The sequence below is a fragment of the Marmota flaviventris genome, chromosome 9 (assembly GCF_047511675.1).
Source record: "Marmota flaviventris isolate mMarFla1 chromosome 9, mMarFla1.hap1, whole genome shotgun sequence".
Lineage (NCBI taxonomy): Eukaryota > Metazoa > Chordata > Mammalia > Rodentia > Sciuridae > Marmota > Marmota flaviventris.
The window spans coordinates 62,668,806-62,693,031 of record NC_092506.1 but is presented as its reverse complement, the minus strand read 5'-3'; the positions used below and the strand labels follow the sequence as shown (position 1 = coordinate 62,693,031).

The window sequence follows — 24,226 nt, the reverse complement described above, 5'->3', positions numbered from 1 at the left end:
CATGAGGGAGTGAGTCCAAAATATTAAGTCCATTACATGTTTTTGGATCATATATATCAACATATGATGTATAAACACCATGCTATAGTTTGGGTCTTAAATGTTTCTCCAAATGGGTGCCTATACTTGAAATATTGATCCTCACCCTGTCACACTATTGGGAGGTGGTGGAATCCTTTTGAAATGGTAAAAGGAAGTTAGGTCATTGGAGATGTACCCTTGAAGGGGATCTTGTAAAAATGTAGATTCTGATTCAGTAGAACTGGTTTAAGGTTTTAAATTCTGTATTTCTTAATAAACTTCCAGAGGATGCCAATACATTGGTCACACTTTGAGCTGCAAGATTATGGCCACCTCACAGTCCATAGATAATTTTATATAGGTACTTAAGCCCTGGTTTCTTCCTATCTCTCTTATTTCCAGGCCACCATTCTCAGAAGCTTTGCTTTACCAGTGCTTCCTGCCCTGATATGCTGCCTCATCATAGGCCCCAAAATAATGGGGCCAACCAACCATGGACTGAAGCCTCTGAAACTATGAATCAAAATAAGTCTTTCCTCTTATGAAGTTTTTTTCTATCTGAGGTATTTTGTCAGAGTAACAGAACGCTAACACAATATACAATATCATAACTATATATGATAATGTTATATGTATTACATACTTATTAATTATACAATCATGCATTATATAACAATGTTTGAATCAAAGGTAGATTGCACATACGATGGTAGTCCCTTAAGATTTCATCACACAGTGATGTTGTAGCCTTTGATTTTCACACAATGATGATATTGCCTAACAATGCATTCTTCAGAAGATATTTCTGTTCTGAGAACCAAGGGGAATATTCTCTTTCATAACCGTAGTTAGGGTTGACAGACTTAGGAAATAAAAATACATGATGCCAAAGGCAAATTCCAACAGAAATGAAAGTTTCTGAACTTTTCCAGATTAGAGAAACTACTATACTCCCCCTTCTGGAAACACTTTGACATTGTTCCTAGATTTGATGAGTTTTGGGTTACCCATCAATGGCCTGGGTTACTCATCAATGCCTAAACAGTAAGTTTAATCTGCTGGACAAGATTTCTGGTAACCAGTTAATGTCTGTAATGATCTTACTGATAAAAGTGAAGGTTAGCTGACTCTGGTATCAAATTAAAGCTTGTATTTCTCCTATTTTCTACATCTGCCCCACGTGATTCCATTTCTTAAATATTCTGTTGATCTGGTTGTATATTGCAGGATTGAATAAGAATTGTCTTATAAAAGCTACTACTTCTAAAATTTAAATATAAATCATCATTGGATCTTGTAAAATTGTAGACTCTGATTCAGTAGAACTGGTTTAAGGTCTGAAATTCTGTATTTCTTAATAAACTCCCAGAAGATACCAATACACTGGCCCTGTCATTGCACTTTGAGCAGCAAGATTATGGCCACCTCATAATCAATAGATATTTTTATATAGGCACTTAGGCCCTATCCAAATACACTGAATCAGAATCTGTGGGGGCATTATCCATGAATATACAGTACATTTTAAACAATCTCCTAGGGAGATTTGAGAGATACTGGTCTTTGCATTTGAAATGCCCTCTGCCTTTTCCCTTGACTTGTTTATTTTCTGTTCCTGAAAGTTGAGTGTAATTTGATGCTTTTACTGGTCACCTCAAACTTAAATTACCAGTTGTTTGCAACAACTATTTGCTATTTATCATTAGCTATACTTTCTTGCATATATCCTATCTCTCTAGACAGATTTTACTTCTTGAAATAAACAATTATACACATTCTTGTAGCCTCAGATCCTAGCATACTTCTTAGTATTGAGTAAATTTTTAATATTTGTCATGGACAATAATCATGATGATGATGGAAGATCAATTTCTTTCTCAGACACATGGTTGTTTTCCAGGCTCTGTGTGATTAAAAGAACCTGCTGACTCCATAAAAGAAACATTCAATTGCTTAGCAAAACTCTAACTCCCAACTATGGCACAACATTTTTTAGGAACTGGTACCACAATCCTTTTTGTGCTTTGGTAGTTTGGATTTTATTATGGTAAACAGAAGTTTAAAGGAAAGGAAGTAATGCTTTGAATTTATTTTGTCTTTCATCTGAGAACCTCAAAACATTCTAAAACCACTTATTATGTTTCTGTGCAGCTGTGCTGTAAATATTATTATACTCTCCTTACAAAAAGCTGACTAGGGAGAGTTGTAATATACTTGATCAAAATCAAAATCAAAATCAAGCTTTTGTAAGAAGGCCACACCAAGAAACTCGGGAGCAGCTGGGCTGAACTTGACAGGTAACACAGCACTTTCTCAAGTTATATGACTTGACAAGTGCACATTCAAGACCTCAAGTTATATAACTTGACAGGTGCACATCCGTTGAAGGTGAGAGGAAATCAAAGATTATTTCCATTCTGGAGAACAAATTCCCCCCCACCACCCATTCCCAGTGCCACTGCCCAGTGTTACCATGACTTATACATTCTTACATCGCGGTTAACAGCTTCTTTATCTATTTCCCAGTCATTTTCCCGCTTAACAACTTCCTTATCTATTTTGCAGTCATCTTGTTCTCCCTATCTCCGAGCCCATTGGGGCAGCTGAACAAAACACTGCTTCTTAGAAAATTCTTTTCACCTCTCAGTTTCCTCTTTGTGTGTACACGGGGATGGATCACGCCCACCCACCTCACAGGATGGCTGGAGGGGCAGAACGCGCCTCAATAAATGGATAAATGGACACTCGTTGCTGCCTTACTATGCCACTCCTTGTTTAACTTAACGCCACAAACCATAACAGGCACAGGGCATGTTGACAGGGCACAAACTCGAGGCAGAGTTTTTTCCTCTGCGGAAAGGGAGAGCGCGGGCTCCTGCGAGCTGTCTGGCGGTCTTCGCAGAGCGCCGGAAAGGAAAAACTACCTCTCCCGTGAGGCCGCGCGGGGCAGCCCGCGCCGCCCCACCAGGCGCGTACCCCAGACAAACCTGGAAGCGGGTGTTGGGGGCGCACTAGAAAGAAATCGCTGAGGCTGGCTACTTCGCGGGGGGGGGGGGGGGACTTGACAGCACATAGAACAAAGGAAACGTATAGGACTGTGGGGATGGTAGCCAGGATAAGACTCCTGGCAAAAGGCAAGTTTAAAAATAGAGCCGTGCACCCTTTCCTCGCTACCCCAGCGGACCGTAAATTCGCGCGGCTGCGGAGACGTCGAGGACGCGCTCCGGGGCTCGCGCCTCTGCCTCGGGGACTCAAATCAGCGGGAGCGGGAAGGGGCGGGGCGGACGGCGCGGGGGCGGGGCCTGAGGCGGCGAGGGCGGCGGCGGCGGCGGCGGCTGCGGCCACGACCCAGACATCTGGGACTGTTGTTGTTCTCTCGGCGCACGCCCGCCTCAGTCAGATCACCCAGAGACCCGGACCTGGTCAGCCGGGGCGCGGGCGGCGGTATCCGACCTCTCTCTCGGTTCTCTAGAGCTACGACAGGAGGTGGCACTAACACGCTGCAGCTGGTCTCCGATGCCCTTCAGTGAGGAGGGGGAGTCCGGACCCTGGTGAGCACATCCAGGTTCCCAGTTGGGTGTCTTGGCCGGCCGCTCAGGCCCGCATATCCACGTCTCGCTGACATGGCTGAAAACGCAGAGGGAGACCTGAACTCCAACCTGCTCCACGCCCCCTACCGCACCGGCGACCCTCAGCTAGACACGGCTATCGCGCAGTGGCTCCGTTGGGATAAGGTAGGTACCTGCTCAACCGTCATCCAACCCCTCTTCCTGCACACCCTCCCACGCACAGTCCTCCCTTTCCAGTGCCATCCAGGGCTCCACGGGCTTCCGAGGAGATGGCCCAGGGAGCCGGGCGTTGCCACCCACTTAAGCTTCGGCTGCGTTCCTCGGGTGGTCTGGGCTGGTCGGGGGCATCCGCAGTCGCTTCCTTTTGCGGTGCGCTAAATTGCAAACCCCTCGTTTTCCTCCCTTCAGTGCGTGTCATCTCTCATTCTCAAAAATAATCATCATCGTAAGTTATATCCTTCACAGAGCTATTTCTTTCCTCGTTTCTCTCTTAACTTCCTTCTCTGCAAACCTGCAAGTGGTTTCAGGCATCCCTGGAGGTTTCCAACCTCTCTCCGCTTTAGTGCTGGTCTAGTGTGTTTCCATCTTCTGTCACTAGGTAGTCGCTGGTCTTTATACACTCCCTTGTATTCTATCGTATCACCTTTTGCTCTTGGTAAAAGAAAAGACTCTCTTAACTCTTATTTCTTTCCCTTGCTGGCCTTTGTTTTCTGGAAGTATCCTGTTCAAAATATGGTGTTTTCTAGGTTTCATATGATATTCCTGATATGAAATTGTTTTTGGTTTACCCCCTCCTCTGCTCTCCCCCTCTTCTTGTGCAGGCATATGGAATGGATTCATGAACGCAGAAATAAAAAAATACAGCTGTCTCACTTGTAATAGAAGCCATTGGAGACTGTAAGGGAGGATGATAAACCAAGCTTTTGCTTTGTCAGGTGCATAAAAAAATACATTTGTTGAAGCAGAGAAGGCAACACATTTAAAATTGAATTAATAATACTGAATTAGGGGATTTGCATGGCAGTATGTGAAATCATGTTGTACAAAAGAATTTCTAAAGGACAAGATTTCTGAAAAAAGTTTATTTTTACTTTGTTCAATCATTCATTCAGTAAAAACAAACAAACAAACAAAAACCCTGAGCATTTGAATCATCAGATCCAAGTTCTAGGCCCTATTAGGGCCAAGAAATACTAGTGGTGAGGAATATAGAAAGGCTTCCTGTCTTCAATAAGCTGTCAACGGATAGGGATAACCAGCAGATAAGCTATTATGATGAGGTATTGGGCATTAAGTGGTCATGTGCATCTTGGCCATTCTGATTTTTCTGGAGTCTAAACCAGTGCTTCTCAAATGTAAATTGCTTATAGATCATCTTCAAGGTCTTTAAATGCAGGTTCTGATTCAGAGATCAGGGGTGGAGTCTGTGAGGCTGCCTCAGAGTGAGCCTCCAGGTAATACCAGTGATGCTGATTTGTGGACCACATTTGGAGTAGCAAGGCTTTGTCTTTTGGTACCTATTTTGACTATATTTTCCCTAATCAATGTCCTGATTAATTTGTAAAAGACTGGTTGAATGATTAACATTCATTAATTGCCCATGCTATGCCTAGATACTGTGGAGATATGTTGAAATATTTAAAAACTATAAATTGTACATAATAACACAAGACTAGAATAATTTTGGTGGCAATTAAATAGTTTACAGATATCTAGTTTTCATAGAAATTCAAAAGTGGGAGTGAACTGTGGATTGGGATGGTCAAGGATACTTTATAAGAAGATAGAATACATATAAAAAGAATAAGGAATGCTTTCATTGAAAGTGGAATAGAAAGTCTTAATTTATTTGAAAGTGCCCTCTACATAAAAGGAACTGACTGAAAACCTATAGGAGATAGAAAGATTAGACAGACATGAATCAGACCTTCAGAGAATATAGAAGGAAAGATGAAACAAAGGCTAACAAATATAATGCAGGGAGCAAATAATAATTGCCCTTAGCAAGAATAGATTTAAATACTTTTATTAATTATTTAATAGAAATAATAAATATCTTAATGATTCATTTTTTTTAATTTTAAATTTTTATAAATGTTCTTTGTTCACAAAATGGGAAAAAATTACAACAAACACAAACATACATTTTCAGATATGGTACCTCCCATCACTTGGAAGCTATGGTAAAACCAAATGATAAACCAAATGATTCGTGATCCTGAAGAATCCAACCACATTATTATCTTTTTTTTTTAAGAGAGAGTGAGAGAGAGAGAGAGAGAGAGAATTTTTTAATATTTATTTTATTTTATTTTTTTAGTTTTCGGCCGACACAACATCTTTGTTTGTATGTGGTGCTGAGGATCGAACCCGGGCCACACGCATGCCAGGCGAGCGCGCTACCGCTTGAGCCACATCCCCAGCCCAATATCTTTTGTTTTTTGAAACACCAAATTATTTTGGAAAAACTGCTATGAATGAGATAGGAGGCCTCTTAACTTCTTTATATTCATATGAAATAATTCTTAAGAGTATCCATATAGTATTAGAAGGCCCTTCATTTATCATTATATGTGTGATCATGATCCCTTTTTTAATGGAGAAAATATTTTAATTGGGAAACAAAAATGTATATACTGTAGATGGATATTGTAAGTAAGCTAGGTTAAGTCCCAGAGCACTGAAATTTAGAGGACAGAAATGTAAAATAATAAATCAGATTTTTAACATTTATTCCATTAATTGTTGATAGCACACATAGTCTTTTAATATAGGGAAAATGAATTTAACACCTGATTAATACCTATTTTGTTAAAAAAGGAACCTACCAAATAGTGCTGATTGTTAATGACTATAATGGTATGTGATAAGTTATAAACTGAGGGCAATTTGCTATTTACCTTGGCCACCAAAATTACTAATTTTAGCCTTGGTGGTACTTTAAAATATCTTCATGAAAGAAAGTTACTTGTGTTGAACTTTCAGAATTAGTTAAGATTTAGACTTGTTAAGGTAGAGAGGACTATGACAAGCAGAGAGATTGGAACTTTAATGCACGTAGTTAGCACATTTGTTTCTGTTATAGCTCAGGGTACATAGATTTTTGGAAAAGTGTAAAGAACAGATCATAGCAGGGCTTTAGTATGTGTTTAGTGGCTTTGAACAAATAAAGTGTATGTAAGTTTTAAAAATAGTGCAAAAAGACAGGGTTTATTGGGGGCAATGTAGGGTTTCCCATGTAGTTCTCATGGGGTAACTTTTTGTTGGTACATTTACCAGTCTAAGGTCTTACCTCCCAGTTCCCAGGCCTTCAGTCCAATATGTTAAGCATACCCTGTCTCAGTATGGACTCATCATACTCAAAGTCACAGAAACTGATGTTCTATTTAAGAATGCCTTTTAATTAATTTATGGTACAGATCTAATAGCTAAGTGGATTTGTTTCTAGCTAGGGCATTTTATAGATCCAAAGGGAAGTAAAAGAAAAAAGAAGGTTTTTGGTGATTGTGAAACCAAATAACAGGAGGTCAGATATATGATGTAAAAATTTAACAGCATCAGCCTATAACAAGTAAATGCATCCATCTTCACGATGGGACAACCCTACCACTAGAACCCAATAAGTCCATGGATCAAGGTGTTCTTCCTCCAGGCAGTGCACAGATAACTCTTCCACCAGAGTACTCTCCCTCTTGTGTTCTAGGGCTAAAGCTTCTATCTCCTCCCCACTTCTTTCTTCAGTGCTTTCATGTATTGTCAAATTACAGGCATGCCATTCTTACCTAGAAACTAGGTTTTCTTTAACATGATAACTCTCCTGTTTCTGATCCATCATGAATTTTAACTAATAGTGGTTTTATATGCTGTATATTAAGCACTGTCAAAGCTTGGGTGGGTAGATGGGTAGGGAATGGACTAAGACACTGGGCAGAGCTGCTCATCCAGCTGTAGTAGCAACAACAAAGGTGTTGAACTTCCTATATATTGACAACAATGTGGAGGCAGAAAATGACTGTTGAATTTTAAGAAATAGTGAGTAGAGTACTGGTCTGAAGAAAGTAGGTCTGCATTGAGAAAGAGTTGACTTCACAGTTGAAGATAGGTTAAGCTTATCAAAAGCTTGAAAACAAAAGACTTTGGTACAAGCCAATGATTTTCAAACATCTAACAATAGAAGGTTTTTCAGCCAAACTGTAGCCCAGGTAAAAAGAGGATGAATTCCCTTTTAAATCATTATTGTATGATGGAAAATAGACCTATGAAGCACCTCTGCAAAGTGGGTCTAGTTCAATTTTATTGTATAGAGACCCAAGAAAGTTGTAGAAATCATCCCTTGTGGAACCTGAACTGAATTTTCTACTATTTCAATACAATTTTATAATACTAGTTTATATAGCCTTTTTGTTCACATTTTTCTAATACTTTACTCAATTTAGCACTCAATCAATGAAGAGTATAGAATACATATTGGCCTTATGAACTTTGGGAAATGTTTGTGCTTATTCCTAGAATTTACTTGTTTCAATCTTTGTACAGTGATCTAAATCTCATTTGATACAGCAACCCTATATGGTAGGAATGTGGTAGTTATCCTCATTTTTACAAGTAAAGAAATAGGTTCAGAAAAGGAAAATGATTTACTCAAGAAGAAATGACCTTTAAGTGGAAGATTTGGAACTAGAACCTGTCATGTGACTTTTTACTTTAGTCTTCTTATCACTGTAATAGACTTTATAAATTGAATATTCAGTAAATGTTAGTGATATCATAACCGAGTTTCAAGGACCTCATTAAATCATTTTATTGGCTTTTGTAAAGCTAGAGGATATAAGATACTATAGAATAAACTGTTTTGGATTTTGTTGTTGTGAAGAGCTGCTCAACAGTTGCTTTAGTCTCCTTAGCAACAATATTCTCCCTTTGTCCAAGAAATTTAGTACATATAAATAAGTGCTTGAATTTTTTTTCTTTTTAGAATTAACATTAATTTTTTATTTCCAAATTTCCTTTATTCCGCTTAATTTTCAACTTATTTGTACTTATTTTGGATAAATACATACTTACAGTTTTTTAAAGATAGTACAGAAGGGATTATCATGGAAAGTAATGCTCTTAATTGTCTCTTCTCTTCCTTAGTTTGCTCCTTAAATGCCATTTTTAATGATTTTTTTAGTTATTTTTGCATTACCATCAACAGACAAAATAATATGCCAGTGCCATTATTTCTTGATTTAAAAAAAATTTTAGAAAGTATGTCAAATATATGCCTATGCTATAAGAACATGGGAGCTCGCTCACAGTATTCTCTGTGTCTCCTTCATTAGTTCACATTACATTGCTATAATAATACCTGAGATTGGGTAATGCATAAAGAGAAGAGGTTTATTTAGCTCACCATTTTGGACGCAAAAAAACACAAGACCCGGTAGTGCCATTGTTTTGTCTCTAGGTAGGGCCTCATGGCAGATGGCCTCATAGTAGGAGCATAAGTAAGAGGGATCACATGGTAAGATAGAACGCCAGAGACCTGCGAGGGGCCAGCCTTCATTTTTTTGTTTGTTTGTTTGTTTTTATTAACAACTCAAATGTGTGGGAACTCACTCCACAAAACTAGCATTTCCTTGCCAAGGCAGTGCCTACAGTGACCCAGTTACCCTTCACTAGGCCCCACCTCTTAAAGCTTCCAGAACCTCAACACCTCCACACTGAAGACCAACCCTTTAACACATGAACTGTTGGGGGACAAACCACATCCAAACTATAGCACTTCCTAAATTTTGATAGTTATAGTCTTTTACTTATTTCTTTGCAAGTTTAAATAATAAAGAATTCTGCAGGACAATAACTCATAAACACAGACCTTCCAATTGGCCATTCTGTTTTAGAGAATATTGGCAGAAAATATATTCTATGTACAAAAATAGAGAAAACCCATATTGGCTTCCTGAAAAAGTCTGTGGATGTCAGTAACTAAGGATCAAGCTATATGAAGAGGGCTGGGTTGTGACTCAGTGGTAGAGCGCTTGCCTAGCATGTGTGAGATACTGAGTTCAATCCTCAGCACCACATAAAAATAAATAAATAAAATAAAGGCATTGTGTCCATTTACACCTAAAACAATTTTTTAAAAAGTTATATGAAGAAAACCGTTTACATGAAAAATAAAATAAAGCAGTAAACATATACACAAAGAGATAAAACAGGGAACAAAAGATCTTAAATTTCTCTAATTAAATTAAAATAGGGGCTGAGATTGTGGCTCAGTGGTAGAGTGCTCACCTAGCATGCATGAAGCACTGGGTTCGATCCTCAGCACCACATAAATGTAAAATAAAGATATTGTGTCCACCTGAAGCTTAAGAATAAATATTTTTTAAAATTAAAATTATTTTCATCAAAGAAAGATACTATGAAAAAGAAACAGAAAACAAGGATGAACTCTAGGAAATTAATGAGCTCTAGGAATATAGAGTGATTCCACCTCCACCTCCTGCCAAATATAATAAAAAATATAAAAATTAGAGTTGGGGGGCTGGGGTTGTGACTCAGTGGTAGAGCGCTTCCCTGGCATGTGTGAGGTCCTGGGTTCAATCCTCAGCACCACATATAAACAAATAAAGTAAAAAAAAATCTATTGACAACTAAAAAATATTTTTTAAAAAGTTGGAGTTGGAAAAACATGCTAAAAGGAAGTAGGAAATATGAGAGGAGTCTGATATGGAATAACTACTCCAGGAGCCTAATGTAAATACTCTAATTGATAATAGTGCACTAGATCCACATTGGGCTTCAAAAAATATATCTTGAAAAAGAATGCAATATCTATGCCCTATTAGTAAAAAAATTGAAAGCTGTGGTGTTATGGTGAAGATGGCATTTTTCTGTCAACAGCAATATCAAAGAAAAGCAGTCAGTCTTGGAAGGGAGGGAGGGAGGGAGGGAACAAGGCGGGGAGGGCAGGCCTGAATAAGCAAGAAGAGAGGAAAGAGAGCTGAGGTATAGCTTAGAGGCAGAGCACTTGCCCTGGGTTCAATCCCCAGCATCACTGGAGGAAAAAAGAAAGGACAGACTTGAACAAGCTGAAAATGAAGCAAACTAAAACAGGGCATGATTTTGAATATTTAATCAATGGACCTTAAGAAAAAAATACATTTAATTTTAAAACTCATAGGTGACACAAAATGAAAGTTAAGAGAAGAAAGCTTAATCTGAATCCATTGTGGGATCTAATGTGAAGAATACTTAGATAGTTTTAACTTAGTGTATTAGTCACCTTTCTATCCCTGTGACCAAAGTACCTGATGTGAACGATTTAATGGAGGAAAGGTTTATTTGGGTTTATGGTTTGAAAGTCCATAGTTAGCTGGCGCCATTGCTTTGGGCCTGAGGTGAGACAGAATATCATGGCAAAAAGGGATTTTGGAAAGAAGCTGCTCAGTGCATGGCAGCCAGGAAGAAGGGACAAATTATAGTTCCTAAGGGCATGTCTCAGTGACCTATTTTCTCCAACTATGGTTCATCTGCCTACAGTTTCACCCTCCTCTCAGTAATCAATTCAAATTATTAATCCATCAAATCCACTGATTAGGTTAGAGCCCCTCATGATCCCATCACTTTCCCCAAAGTCATGCTTCTGCACATTTCTGCATTGGGAACCAAGCCTTCAACACATGAACCTTTGGGGAACATTCAAGATCCAAATCATAACACCTAGTGATTAAAGTATTTTAAGGATCAAAAAGAAGACAAAGCACACAGTTCAGTTATTTTATTATGGTAGAAAACACATAACACAAAAGTTGCCATCTTGACCATTTTTAAGTGTACAGTTCAATAGTTTTTTTTTAAGTGTATACACATTGTTGTGTTACAAATCTTCAGAATTATTTTTAATCTTGCTGAACTGAACAACTTCCTGTTTTCCTCCTTCCTTTTCCCCTAGCAACCACCATTCTACTTTCTGTTTCTACAAATTTGATTACTCGAGGTACCTCATATAAATAGAAACAATTGGACAGTATTTTGTCTTTTTGTGACTGGTTTATTTCACTTGTCATAATGTCCTCATGGTTCATCCATGTTATAGATAAGTTTTAATTTTTTAAATATATACCACAGATTGAACCCAGGGGGTGCTTAACCACTTAGCTAAGGTCTTGCTAAGGTACCTAGAGCCTCACTAATTTTCTGAGGCTGGCTTTGAACACAAAATCTTCCTGCTTCAACCTCCCAAGCTGCTGGGATTACAGGTGTGTGCTATCATGCCCATCAATAAGATTTGATTTAGATCAAAATGTAGATGTAATCATCAGCCTGTTTGGTGTTTTGACTTATTGTGCTTTGTAATTGTGATTTGAATCATCAGACTGTGTGTCATTCAAATATTTGTTGAAATTACATCTGCTTCTCTATATGCACTGACTCTTTTCTTTTCTCGTTGCATTGTAATAAGTTCTCAAGAGGGAGAGGAGACAAGTGTTTATGTCTTTCATTTTGAACTAAGACTCTTTTAGTTTTCAAAATTGGAGGCAGTTAAACTGTCCTTCACTATGTGAAGGAATACACAAACTGGTATATCCACACAATGGAATATTATTCAGTGATTAAAAAGAAATAGGCTATAAGGCCATAAAAAGACACGGAGAAACATTAAATGCAGATTGCTGACTGAAAGAAATGGGTGTGAAAAAGCTACCTACTATATGATTTCAATTACATGTCATTCTGAAAAATTTTGGCAAAACTACAGAGACAGTAAAATGATCAGTAGTTACCAGAGACCTGGAGAAGCAGAAAGGAAGGAGAAATAAGTGTAACACCTGTGATTTTATAGCAGCAAAGCTATTCTATATGATACAATAATGATACATGTCCTTATAATTCATCTAAAACCTTAGAACTTTAATATAGGAAAATTGAGCCATAATGTAGTCTGTGTATTTTACTAATAATGTATCAGCATTGGCTTAAGTATATGAAATGTACCACTATACAATGTTAATAGAAGAAACTGAAAGGGGGATGTGTATGTGAGAGTACCCTGTATTCAGTTTTTAGTAAACCTAAAACTGTTCTAAAAATAGTATATTTATTTATTTAAAACTGTTCTAAAATAGTGTATGTATGTATAGATATATATGTGTATTTATATTTATATTTGAAAGGGGAGAGATTCATATGTGAAAGTACTTTCTTTCTAGACAATTTTCAAAATAGGTAGACTTCTCCTTTGAGGACAGTCTCTGTCTTATTTCTTTCTTTCAGAAAGGATTTTTGTTTAGTTCCTTCAAGTCTCCTACAAGGCCATTAGAAAGCCTATTTGTTTATATCTTTGGTCTAGAATTATTTTCCCAGTCTCTTATTTTTTAAAATAATATGGAGAATCTAATAAAAAGACATTTATCATCATTTGGTTCCTCCTAATTTTACTTGTGAAGTATATTGAATTAACAAAAGAATATAAATACTACTATATTCCACTAGTTCAGATTTTCATGGTTCCTTCTTGGATAAAAATTAGATGTTTTTTTCCATCTGTCTTTTTGCAGAGACATCATGATTGACTTGTTTAATTATTTTTACCTAATTTACACATTTGTTCTGTTTTATAGAAATATTTCCCCACAATAAAAGGTTGACTAGTAATTTAGTGCAGGTTTTACTAAAGGAGTATATTTTTCTTTAGTGAATTGCTTTCTTCATTACTGCTAATTACTACTGAGGCTGCTGCCCTCTGGTGTTGGGAGTTAATGGAGAAAATGATTTATGCAGGTGGAGAAGAGGCAGGGAGATGCTTAGTGGGATAATGTCACCAATTCTGCATAGGATCTTCTACACAAAACAATTGAATGAGCACTATATCTCACTAAAATATGGAAATGGTCATATTTAATGGCAGAAAGAGTATGAAACCTATAACACTGTAGATGAAATATATTCTCTTGGATACAAAGGAATTTTGGTTTTCAGCTAAACAGAACCTATCTTGTTGGAGAATCCCTTTAACATAAATAGTAGTTTTGTTTTGTTTCTGCTTTAGAATTTTCTCACATCATTTTCTCTTTGAAATATTTAATTACTTATGCAAATAAAAATTAGAGAAAGATGAATGCCCACTGTGATTGTTAGCTTCCTATCACACAAAATGTCTGATATAATCCACTTACAATGAGTTTTGGAGGTTATAGTCCACGATCCATTGGCTCCATTGCTTTGGACTTGGGGCAAGGCAACCTGTGATGGCAGGAGCATGTGACAGAGCAAAACCACTCACCTCATGCACAGGAAGCAAAAGAGAGAGAAGATGCCAGAGTCTCACATTCCCCTCCACAGCACAACCCTAATGATCTAAGGACCTCCCTAGAAGGCCTACCTCTTAAAGTTTCTGCATCTTCACAATATCGTTTTCCTGGGACCAAGCCTTTTGGGAGACATTCAAGATCCAAACTATAATATGCACCTGTAAGGAAATGTTTAAATAAACTGGAACACTCTTCAGTGAAAAGTGTAGTGTAGATATTTATTATTATTATTATTATTATTATTATTATTATTATTGGTACTGGGGATTGAATTTAGTGGCACTTATCCACTGAGCCATATCCCCAGCCCTTTTTTGAACTTTATTTAGAGACAGGGTCTTGCTGAGTTGCTTAGGACATTGCTAAGTTGCTGAGGCTGACTTTGAACTCATGAAACTCCTACCTCAGCATCCCATGCCATAGGCATGCACCACCACGCCCAGCAAGACTATATATTTTTAAAATTTTATTTTGTTGTGGTGAAAACATTTAGCATGAGATCCACCCTATTAACATATTTTCAAGTATACAATACAATATTTCGAACTATAGGTATCTTTATTGTTGGTAGACAACTATACATAATTGTTAGTATTTACTGAATTGAACACTTAAAGGGGTGATATTTACTATTAATTATGTAAATGTAAGTTTTACCTCAATAAGCCCAACTTACAAAAAAAAAAAAAAAAAACAACCCCAAAAGTATACAGAAAGCCCTGTCTAAAATTGGTATTGTACAGGCTATATGGATAAATCCTAATGGGTACTGTTTTGTTCTTATGTATGAATTAATGGCAAAAAATACTTGATAATATTCACATTTTTCCTTATAAAATATTTGGGAAATATAATTTAATGTTAAAAACCCAATACTTGAAATATGCCTGAATTCACAGTAGCTTCTTATGAAGCAGAGATTTTTTTTCAAGGCATGCAAATTATGAAAATAGATTCAGGACTGTGGCTGTAGTTCAGTGTTAAAATGTGTACTTAGTATGTGCAAGACCCTGCATTCAAACCCTCGTACAAAAAAAGCAAAAACAAACAACAATAAAAATTAATTCATGTTGGTTTGTATTGTAGTATATTATCAACTTACTTTTTACATATTTTTATTGGTGCATTATACTTGTACATAATGGTGGGGTTTGTTGTTAAATATTTTACATGCATATAACCATGTAATTTGGCCAGTATTATTCCCCAGTATTTTCCATTTCTGATCCTTCCTGCCCCCCCTAGGTTCCTTTCCTTTATTCTACTAACCTCCCTTTGATTTTCATAAGATCTTCCCCCACTTTCTTTTCCTTTTTCCCCTAGCTTTCACATCAGTTCTCTCATTTTTAAGTTTTTGTTGATCATGATATAAAATTTTTTGATATTTGAGGGAGAGGACGTTAAGCCACTTATTTTGTATAAGCAAGAACCCAATTTTGTCTTTGCCACATGCATCTCAGGTAGAGCAATAATCTCCAGGATACATAAAGAACTCAAAAAACTTGACACCAAAAAAACCAAATAACCCAATCATTAAATGGACAAACGAACTGAACAGACACTTCACAGAAGAAATACAAACAACAAATATATGAAAAAATGTTCAACATCTCTAGCAATTACAGCAATGCAAATTAAAACTACACTGAGATTTTATCTCACTCCAGTCAGAATGGCAATTATCAAGAATAAAAGTAACAATAAATGTTGGAGAGGATGTGCGGTAAAAGGTGTAATGATACGTTGCTGGTAGAACTGCAAATTGGTGCAACTGCTCTAGGAAGTTTATGGAGATTCCTCAGAAAACTTAGAATGGAACTACCATTTTTCTAGTTATCCCACTCCTCAGTATATACCCAAGGACTTAAAATCAGCATACTATAGTGATGCAGCCACATCAATGTTTATAGCAGCTCAATTCACAATAGCTAAGCTTTGGAACCAACCTAGGTGCCCTTCAACAGATGAATGGATAAAGAAAATGTGGTACATATACACAATATTACTCACCCATAAAGAAGAATGAAATTATGGCATTTTCTGGTAAACGGATGGAACTGGAGACTATCATGCTAAATGAAATAAGCCAATCCCTAAAAAACAAAGGCTGAATGTTCTCTCTGATATGAGGATGCTGACTCACAACAAGAGGGAGGAGGAGGAGTGGAGGTTCACCGGATTGGCGATTGGCTGGGGAGTGGGGGGAAGGGAGGGAGGATGAGAATGGGAAAGAGTAGAATGAAATGGACATAACTTTTCTATGTTCATATATTACTACATGACCAGTGTAATTCCACATCATGTACAACCATAAAAATGAGAATTTATACTCCATGTATGTATGATATGTCAAAATACATTGTACTGTCATATATAACTAAAAAAAAAATTTTAAAAAGAACCAAATTTTATAGAAATAAAAAATGGAAATTAATATCTTTGTAAAATATGATATTGTTATTTAGAGAACATCTTAAGCTGTATTTGCAGTGTTATTTTGTTGTTGGCTTGCATTTTGTTAAGGAACTATAACTTCTGAAAATCTTGTAATATACTATTTAGGGATCAGTTAATAGCATCCACATTTCAAAAATTACATCTTAACTATTTATAGTAGAAGTGTAATAAATATTTCATTTTTGACTTGAGTGTTCTGGCATTTAAATAGTTTTGTTTGTTTGTTTTTTTAAAGGGGCTGTTTAACTTCCAGGATAACCTTTTTTTAAGTAAAAACAAAAACAATTTTTGCTTTAGTACTGAGGATTAAACCCAGAACCTCATGAGTGTTAGGCAAGCCCTCTACCACTGAGCTAGTTTCACGGACCTTTTTATTTTCTTTTAAAACAGGGTCTCACTCAGTTGCCTAGAGTGGCCTCAAACTTATAATTCTCCTGCCTCAGCCTCCTGAGCAGCTGGGATTATAGGATCATCGTGCCTGGTTAGAAAACAGCTTTTTAACCAAACCAGAAGCTCCAGACAAAATGCTAGTTCCTAGATATGCATTGGTAACTGTGAGGAAAGGAAGAAGGGAAGACTGGGAAGTAGATATGAGAATTTTAAAAAAGAATTTAATTTGTTGTTTTTAGTCATACATGAGAGTAGGGGAGAATTTAAGCTATATTCACAATTTATTTATTTAAAAAGATCTGATTCAAATTAAGCAAAATGTTATGATTAACAAAATGGGAACTCTATTAATATTTTCTGTCTTTTCAAAAAGAAGAAACAAGTCTCATTACTTCTTAATTTTTCTAAAAAGGTTCTATAGGCATCTAATGTAAAGCTTTGATAATCACATTTCTCTAAGAGTCTCTTTAGGCTACCACCCTCCACAATTCCTGTCTACCTCATCCTAATTCCTTACTGCAGCAGATTAATTAGCCAGAAATTAACAATAAATAGAATCTAATGCCAGTTAAATCAAATGTAAAGGTTAGAAAGGGCAGATAGATCCCAAAGGGCACAGAAGTTCAATTTTTTTTTAATTCAACTACTCTCTTCATTTCTCTGAGTCTGAGTTTATTGTTATACATTTTAAAAATGGGACTAGCAACCTCTAACAATCCTTGGGAAGATTAAGATTACTAAAATTTCCATTTGGTTCTTTTTAATATTTTTTGTTTCTCCTCTGAGATATCTCATGTTTTCCTTCATTGCAAGCATGTTTTCCTTAAATCACTGAGCATAGATAATAGCTGCTTTAAAAATTCTCGTCTGCCAATGCTAACATTTGGATATCTTGGAGTTGTCATCACTGATGATCTTTGCTTTTGGTTCTTTATTTGTTTAGTAATCATGGGTTGTATCATAGACATTGTAAATACTATGTTGTGGAGATCCCGGATTCTGTTAATCCCTAGAAGAGTGTTTGATTTGTTTGTTTTAATAGGTTATTAAATTGGTTGGATTCAGACTACAAACTCTGTTTCTTAAACCACTCAAATCTCAATCTCTCTCTTCCTTCCTTCCTTCCTTCCCCTCCCTCCCTCCCTCCTTCTTCTTTCCTACCTTCCTTCCTTCCTTTCCTTCTTTCTTTTCTTTATTTCTTTCTTTCATTGGTGTCTGCCCCACACATATGTAGTACAAGAATCAGCCAGAGATTTGGGTAGAGTTTACACACAGAATGTGAGATTCTCCCTCTCTAACTCAGTTCTTTCTGGACACATATTCTAGTGGCTGTGGTGGCCTTAACTATGGCATTTCCACTGGTAATTTAGCCCCTATTCATGGCCCTACTAATATCTGTGATCAAAATAAATCATAAAAATGGGTAATTCGCCATATGCTGTCCTATCTCTTAAGTGTTAACTCTTCTAGAATCAATTCTGTTTTCCTTCACTTTTTAAAATCTTCAGTCCTTTGTGGGCTTTGGTTTTGTTTGTTTTTGTATTTTGTCTAGAATTTATAACTATTAACTGTGGGAAAGTCAGATATGGTTGGAATTTATTTGATCATACAGAAAACAAATGGTACTTGTTTTTTTGTTGTTGTTCTTTATTTTTTGGTGCTACTGGCAATTGAATTCAGGGTTTTGCATATGCTAGACAAGCGTTCTACCACTGAGCTACATCCCTAGTCCTTTATATTTTATTTTGAGACAGGATCTCACCAAGTTGCCCAGGCTGGACTTGAACACTTGAACACTTACCTTAGCCTCCTAAGTAACTGGGATTATGGGTGTGTGCTACCGCACTAGGCAATACATGATTTTTTAAAAAATGCCATTTGAAATTACTTATTTTTCTGTTTGTTGATATGCAGAAGTACAGTTAACTTTTGTATAATAATCTTGTATCTAGCAGCTGTACTATATTCTAACACATCTAAAAATTATTTGCTACTTTGGATTTTTTTTTTTTTTTTTGCAAACTGGGAATTGAACCCAGGGCTTCACATAGGCTAGTCAAGCACTCTCTGCCACTGAGCTACATCCCCAACCCTTTTATTTTATTTTGAGATAGGATCTCACTATCTCAGCCTAGGCTAGGGTTGAACTTGCAGTCCTTTTCCCAGTGGCTGGGATTATAAGTGTGTATCACCATGCCAAAGTATATAAATCATTTCAACTGAAAAATATGAGTTTTGTTTCTTTTCTTTTTTTCTTTCTAGTTAAGACTATTTTTCTTTTATTCTTTTCTATTTTTAATATACCTACCCATTATCAGTATCAGGAAGTTTCTATTCCTTATATTTTAAGAGTTTTTATATATATATAAACATACATATATATACACTAAACATACTGTTTAAATTTCATAGGATTTTGAATTTTATAATGATCTAGTATTATGTTATTTTAAGGAATATATTTGTTTTTGTTCTTTGTTCCTGGTGCAGAGCTTTTGGAATTTCCTGAGTTACAGGAATGTCTTTTGTGTTTTGTGTTTCAATCATATCTGAGTTTATGCTTATGAAATGACTTAAGTGGAACCCCTGGATATCCTTAGAATTGGGCTGGTCACCAGAATAACCCAAGTGATAAGAGGATTGGACCTTTCAGCCTACCTACCAAGCTGTAGCCTCTGGGGAGGAGAGGCCAGGGGGCTGGAAAGTGATCTTTTTTTTTTTTGGTTTCATTCTTTTTTTTTTAATTTTTTTATTGTTGGTTGTTCAAAACATTACATAGTTCTTGATATATCGTATTTCACACTTTGATTCCAGTGGGTTATGAACTCCCATTTTTATCCCATATACAGATTGCAGAATCACATCAGTTACACATCCATTGATTTACATATTGCCATACTAGTGTCTGTTGTGTTCTGCTGCCTTTCCTGTCCTCTACTATCCCCCCTCCCCTCCCCTCCCCTACCCTCTTCTCTCTCTACCCCCTCTACTGTCATTCATTTCTCCCCCTTGAATTATTTTTCCCTTTCCCCTCACTTCCTCTTGTATGTACTTTTGTATAACCCTGAGGGTCTCCTTCCATTTCCATGCAATTTCCCTTCTCTCTCCCTTTCCCTCCCACCTCTCATCCCTGTTTAATGTTAATCTTCTTCTCATGCTCTTCGTCCCTACTCTGTTCTTAGTTACTCTCCTTATATCAAAGAAGACATTTGGCATTTGTTTTTTAGGGATTGGCTAGCTTCACTTAGCATAATCTGCTCTAATGCCATCCATTTCCCTGCAAATTCTATGATTTTGTCATTTTTTAATGCAGAGTAATACTCCATTGTGTATAAATGCCACATTTTTTTTTATCCATTCGTCTATTGAAGGGCATCTAGGTTGGTTCCACAGTCTTGCTATTGTGAATTGTGCTGCTATGAACATCGATGTAGCAGTGTCCCTGTAGCATGCTCTTTTTAGGTCTTTAGGGAATAGACCGAGAAGGGGGGAATAGCTGGGTCAAATGGTGGCTCCATTCCCAGCTTGGAAAGTGATCTTGATGACAACTCTGAACAACCAGATCCAGAATGCTTCCCAGTTCGTTAACACATCTCAAAGTACAGGAGGGTGATGTGCTGGAGACAGAATGGAAATTCCACGCCTCCTCCCATGTATGCTGTTAGAGTCTGTAAACAAGTCAAGATGGCTCCTGGGATTTTGCAGAGGGAGTGGTTTGTGAAGTAACGCCAGCGAGCCATTAAGTGTGGAGATTCCTTATTGGTTGACTGCTGTATCTAGTTTATGTTAATTAAGATAAGCTGTGTGTAATGTATATATACCCCTCCGGTCCTACAATAAACGGCTCCCACTCCTGCTGTATCAATGTACACAAGTTGCTTGTCACTCCCCGGTTATTTTGCTGCAGCCGGACTGCGGCAGTATGCCTTGCCATATTCATTTCTTCCATTTAGCTCTTCCTGAGTTGTATCCTTTATAATAAACTAGTAAACTTAAGTGTTTTCCTGAGTTCTGTGAGCTGTTCTAGCAAATTCTTGAACATAAGGGGATGGATGGTCTTGAAAATTCAATCTTCTGATCTTCTAGCTCTTTGATCAAAAGTATCCATGGCCCAGAATTTGGGATTGATATCTGAGATAGTGGTCTTGTGGGACTAAGCCCTTTAACTATTGATATCTGATGCCAACTCTAGGTTGATAGTGTCAGAAATTAAATTGAATTGTTGAATTCTCAGTTTATAGACAGAGAGGTGAAAAATTGATTGATGTTGGGAAAGATACCATGTGTTTGGTGTCAGGAGAAAAAAACTCAAAGGTACAGTTTACAGTACATGGTACATATTCAACAAATATTTATTAAATAAATGAATAATTTTATTTTCCCCATAAGTTCATTAGGTCTTACTTATTTTAATTTTTGCATAAGTTGTGTTATGAATTGGAGCAAGTAGATATATAATTTTATAACTTTGTAATAGATAAAAACCATATTTAGGGGCTGGGGTTGTGACTCAGCAGTGGAACACTTGTTTCTCAGGAGTGAGGCACTGTGTTCAATCCTTGGCACCACATAAAAGTAAAATAAACAAAGTAAAGGTTTTGTGTCCATCTAAAACTAAAAAAAAAAATTTAAACCATATTTAATTAATTTAAAATACTTCGTAAACACTTGAGTGCTACTAAATTTGTCCTTTGTATTTAAGATTGAAATGAATGGTTAGGTGTTTTTTTTTTCCAAACAAAATACAGTATAAGAGTTGAGATTCAGTGAGAGATTCTAATTCTGAATTTAAAAAAATACTCAAAAATTCACCACTTTGAACCATACATATTAAGTCAGTGACCTGTATGCTTGTAATATAACTTAGGAAATATTCTTTTTTGGAGTCAGGGCTTAGTGTGCTTCTACAGAAGGATTTTTTTGTTACAGTAAGGTCCAAGTCAGTAGTGCTTGTTTGGATGTCGTTACCTTATAACAGATGTTTATTTTTGTCTTCCAGATATAATCTGTATCTGTACCTGCCAGGATCCGTTTAAAAAATTAAAAAGAAAAGATCATTTTAGTGCGAAGCCCATCACATCATCCAATCCTGAATACTCTTAAAATGTTGCCAAATATAGATTTGTCCAGAACATGCTTGTTTAGACACAGATTTCCTGGAGTGGCTCCCAGAATTTACTTTCAGTGAACCCTCTATAGAAGGCTAAATAAAACAAGCTGTGATGTTGACCTGTACCCTTTAGGGTAGCTATGAAGGGTGAAGACAGGAAGGGAGTAGACAATATTTGCATCAGTGAGTAACCAGGTACTAGACAAGGCCTTTCTAGATGTACTTACATTCACATGCATGCTCACTAAATGACATTCTCAGGCATGTAAGATCAAACATCTAGATCTTTTTCCTTCATCAGTTGTTTTGCATTGTTTAGTCAGTTTTTTTGCTGCTGTGACTAAAAGACCTGACCAGAACAACTATAGAGAAGAAAAAGTTTATTTGGGGGGCTCACAGTTTTGGAGGTCTCAGTCCATAGGCAGCTGGCTCCATTCCTTGGGGCTTGAGGTGAGGCTGAACATCATGGCAGAAGAGTGTGTTGGAGGAAGCAGCCAATATGATAATCAAAAAGTAGACAGAGAGAGTCTGCACTCCTCAGATACAAAATACATACCCACAGGCATGCCTCCACCCCTGCCCAGACTCACCTCCTTTAGCCACACCCCACTGGCCTTTTGTCTCCACTCAGTTGATCCCATCAAGGAATTATCTTACTGATTGGATTAAGGCTCTCATAACCTTCTTGCATTATCTCACACATAAGCTTTTGGGGGACACCTCACATCCAAACTATAATATTACATATGAATAACTTTAATATATTAGGATAAATTAATATAAAAACTTACACTGTAATATGACATCCTTATAAATGTATTTTTCTTTTTTCCCATTTAGTCTTTGTCAATAAGCATATCTAGTTTTTCCTTGCTTGTTAGCACAGTGTAATTAAATTTGTGGGATTTTTCCTACTTAACACATTTCCATGCTTATTATATTTTTTATTCTATATAATTTTTAATTATTTAAAAAATAGCCTATACATGCACAAATACTTAGTAAACACTTGAGTGCTACTAAATTTGTCCTTTGTATTTAAGATTGAAATGAATGTTTAGGGTTTTTTTCAAACAAAATATAGTATAAGAGTTGAGATTCTGTGAGAGATTCTAATTCTGAAAAAAAAAAAAAAAAAGAAACCTCCAAAATTCACCACTTTGAACCATACATAGTAAGTCATTGACCCATATGCTTGTGATAGAACTTAGGAAATATTCTTTTTTGGAGTCAGGACTTAGTGTGCTGTTTTAAATGAAAAACCTATTTGTGTAACCTCTCAATTATTTTTTTCTATAATCATCTAGTTTTCTATCCAGAGACACTATCATTAACTTACATATATATGTATTTTATATATATATATATATACACACAGAGATATTTAATATGCTGCTACTACAAATAGTATAAATAGTAGAATATGATTCTGACAGTGTACTACCCTTTGCTTTTTTCCCGTGTGTGTGTGTGTGTGTGTGTGTGTGTGCGCGCGTGCTTCATTCCAAACTAACAAGTCTTACTGATGAACATTTATGTTCCTTTTTTTCCTTTTCTCACTTTCAGTTATTACAATATAAGTACTGTTTCTAGTGTACAATCTTCAGATACATGTATAAATATCTCTATGGAATCAATTCCTAGAAATGGAATTATGAGTCAAGTGTTGGGTATTTAAAATTTCACTAGAGGTGGGTGCAGTGGCTGCTTGGGTGACTGAGGCAGAATTGCAAGTTTGAGGTCAGATTCTACAACTTAGTGAGACCCTGTCCCAAGATTTAAAAAAAAAAAAAATAGGGGCTAGGGTTGCTGCTTAATGGTAGAGTGCTCGTCTAGCATGCATGAGGCACTGGATTTGATCCTCAGCACCACATAAAAATAAAATAAATATATATGTCCACCTAAAACTAAAAGCTAAATATTAAAAAAAAAATTAAAGGGCTAAATGTATAGCTCAGTATTAGAACCAGTCCCTTGGTTCAATCCCCAGTGGGGTGGGGGGAGTAAATGCTCTATATACATCTATATTTGAGTGTTTTTCATAAGCGTATATTTAATTCTGAAGGAAAACTTGAAATTATTTGTCATGAGGTCTTTTATCTTAAAAGTTATACCCTTGTTTAGGAAATTCATTTCTATTGGAAGTTCTTAAAATAGTTTTTTTCTCTAATATTTACTTTTTCTAAAAGAACATGGCTATTTTGTCACTATTATGAATCATAACCAGTGGACACATATTAAGCATCTTCTATATACAAGGAACTGTGGAGAACAGATTAAAAAGACATTTAGGAGGGCTGGGGTTGTAGCTCAGTGAGAGCGCTTGCCTCACATGTGTAAGGCACTGAGTTTGATCCTCAGCACCACATAAAAATAAA

The 24,226-nt window shown here is 36.5% G+C and overlaps 1 protein-coding gene across 1 annotated transcript in view; it reads left to right on the top strand.

Moving 5' to 3' along the window:
- The first annotated feature begins 3,348 nt into the window (after positions 1-3,348).
- The window catches only part of Pgm2l1 (phosphoglucomutase 2 like 1), a 61,483-nt gene continuing 40,605 nt past the window's right edge, over positions 3,349-24,226 (top strand). The window contains exon 1 of the mRNA XM_027942648.2: positions 3,349-3,755. Within this exon, the coding sequence (XP_027798449.1) occupies positions 3,645-3,755 (111 nt within the window). The 5' untranslated portion in view covers positions 3,349-3,644. The remainder of the gene's footprint in view (positions 3,756-24,226) is intronic.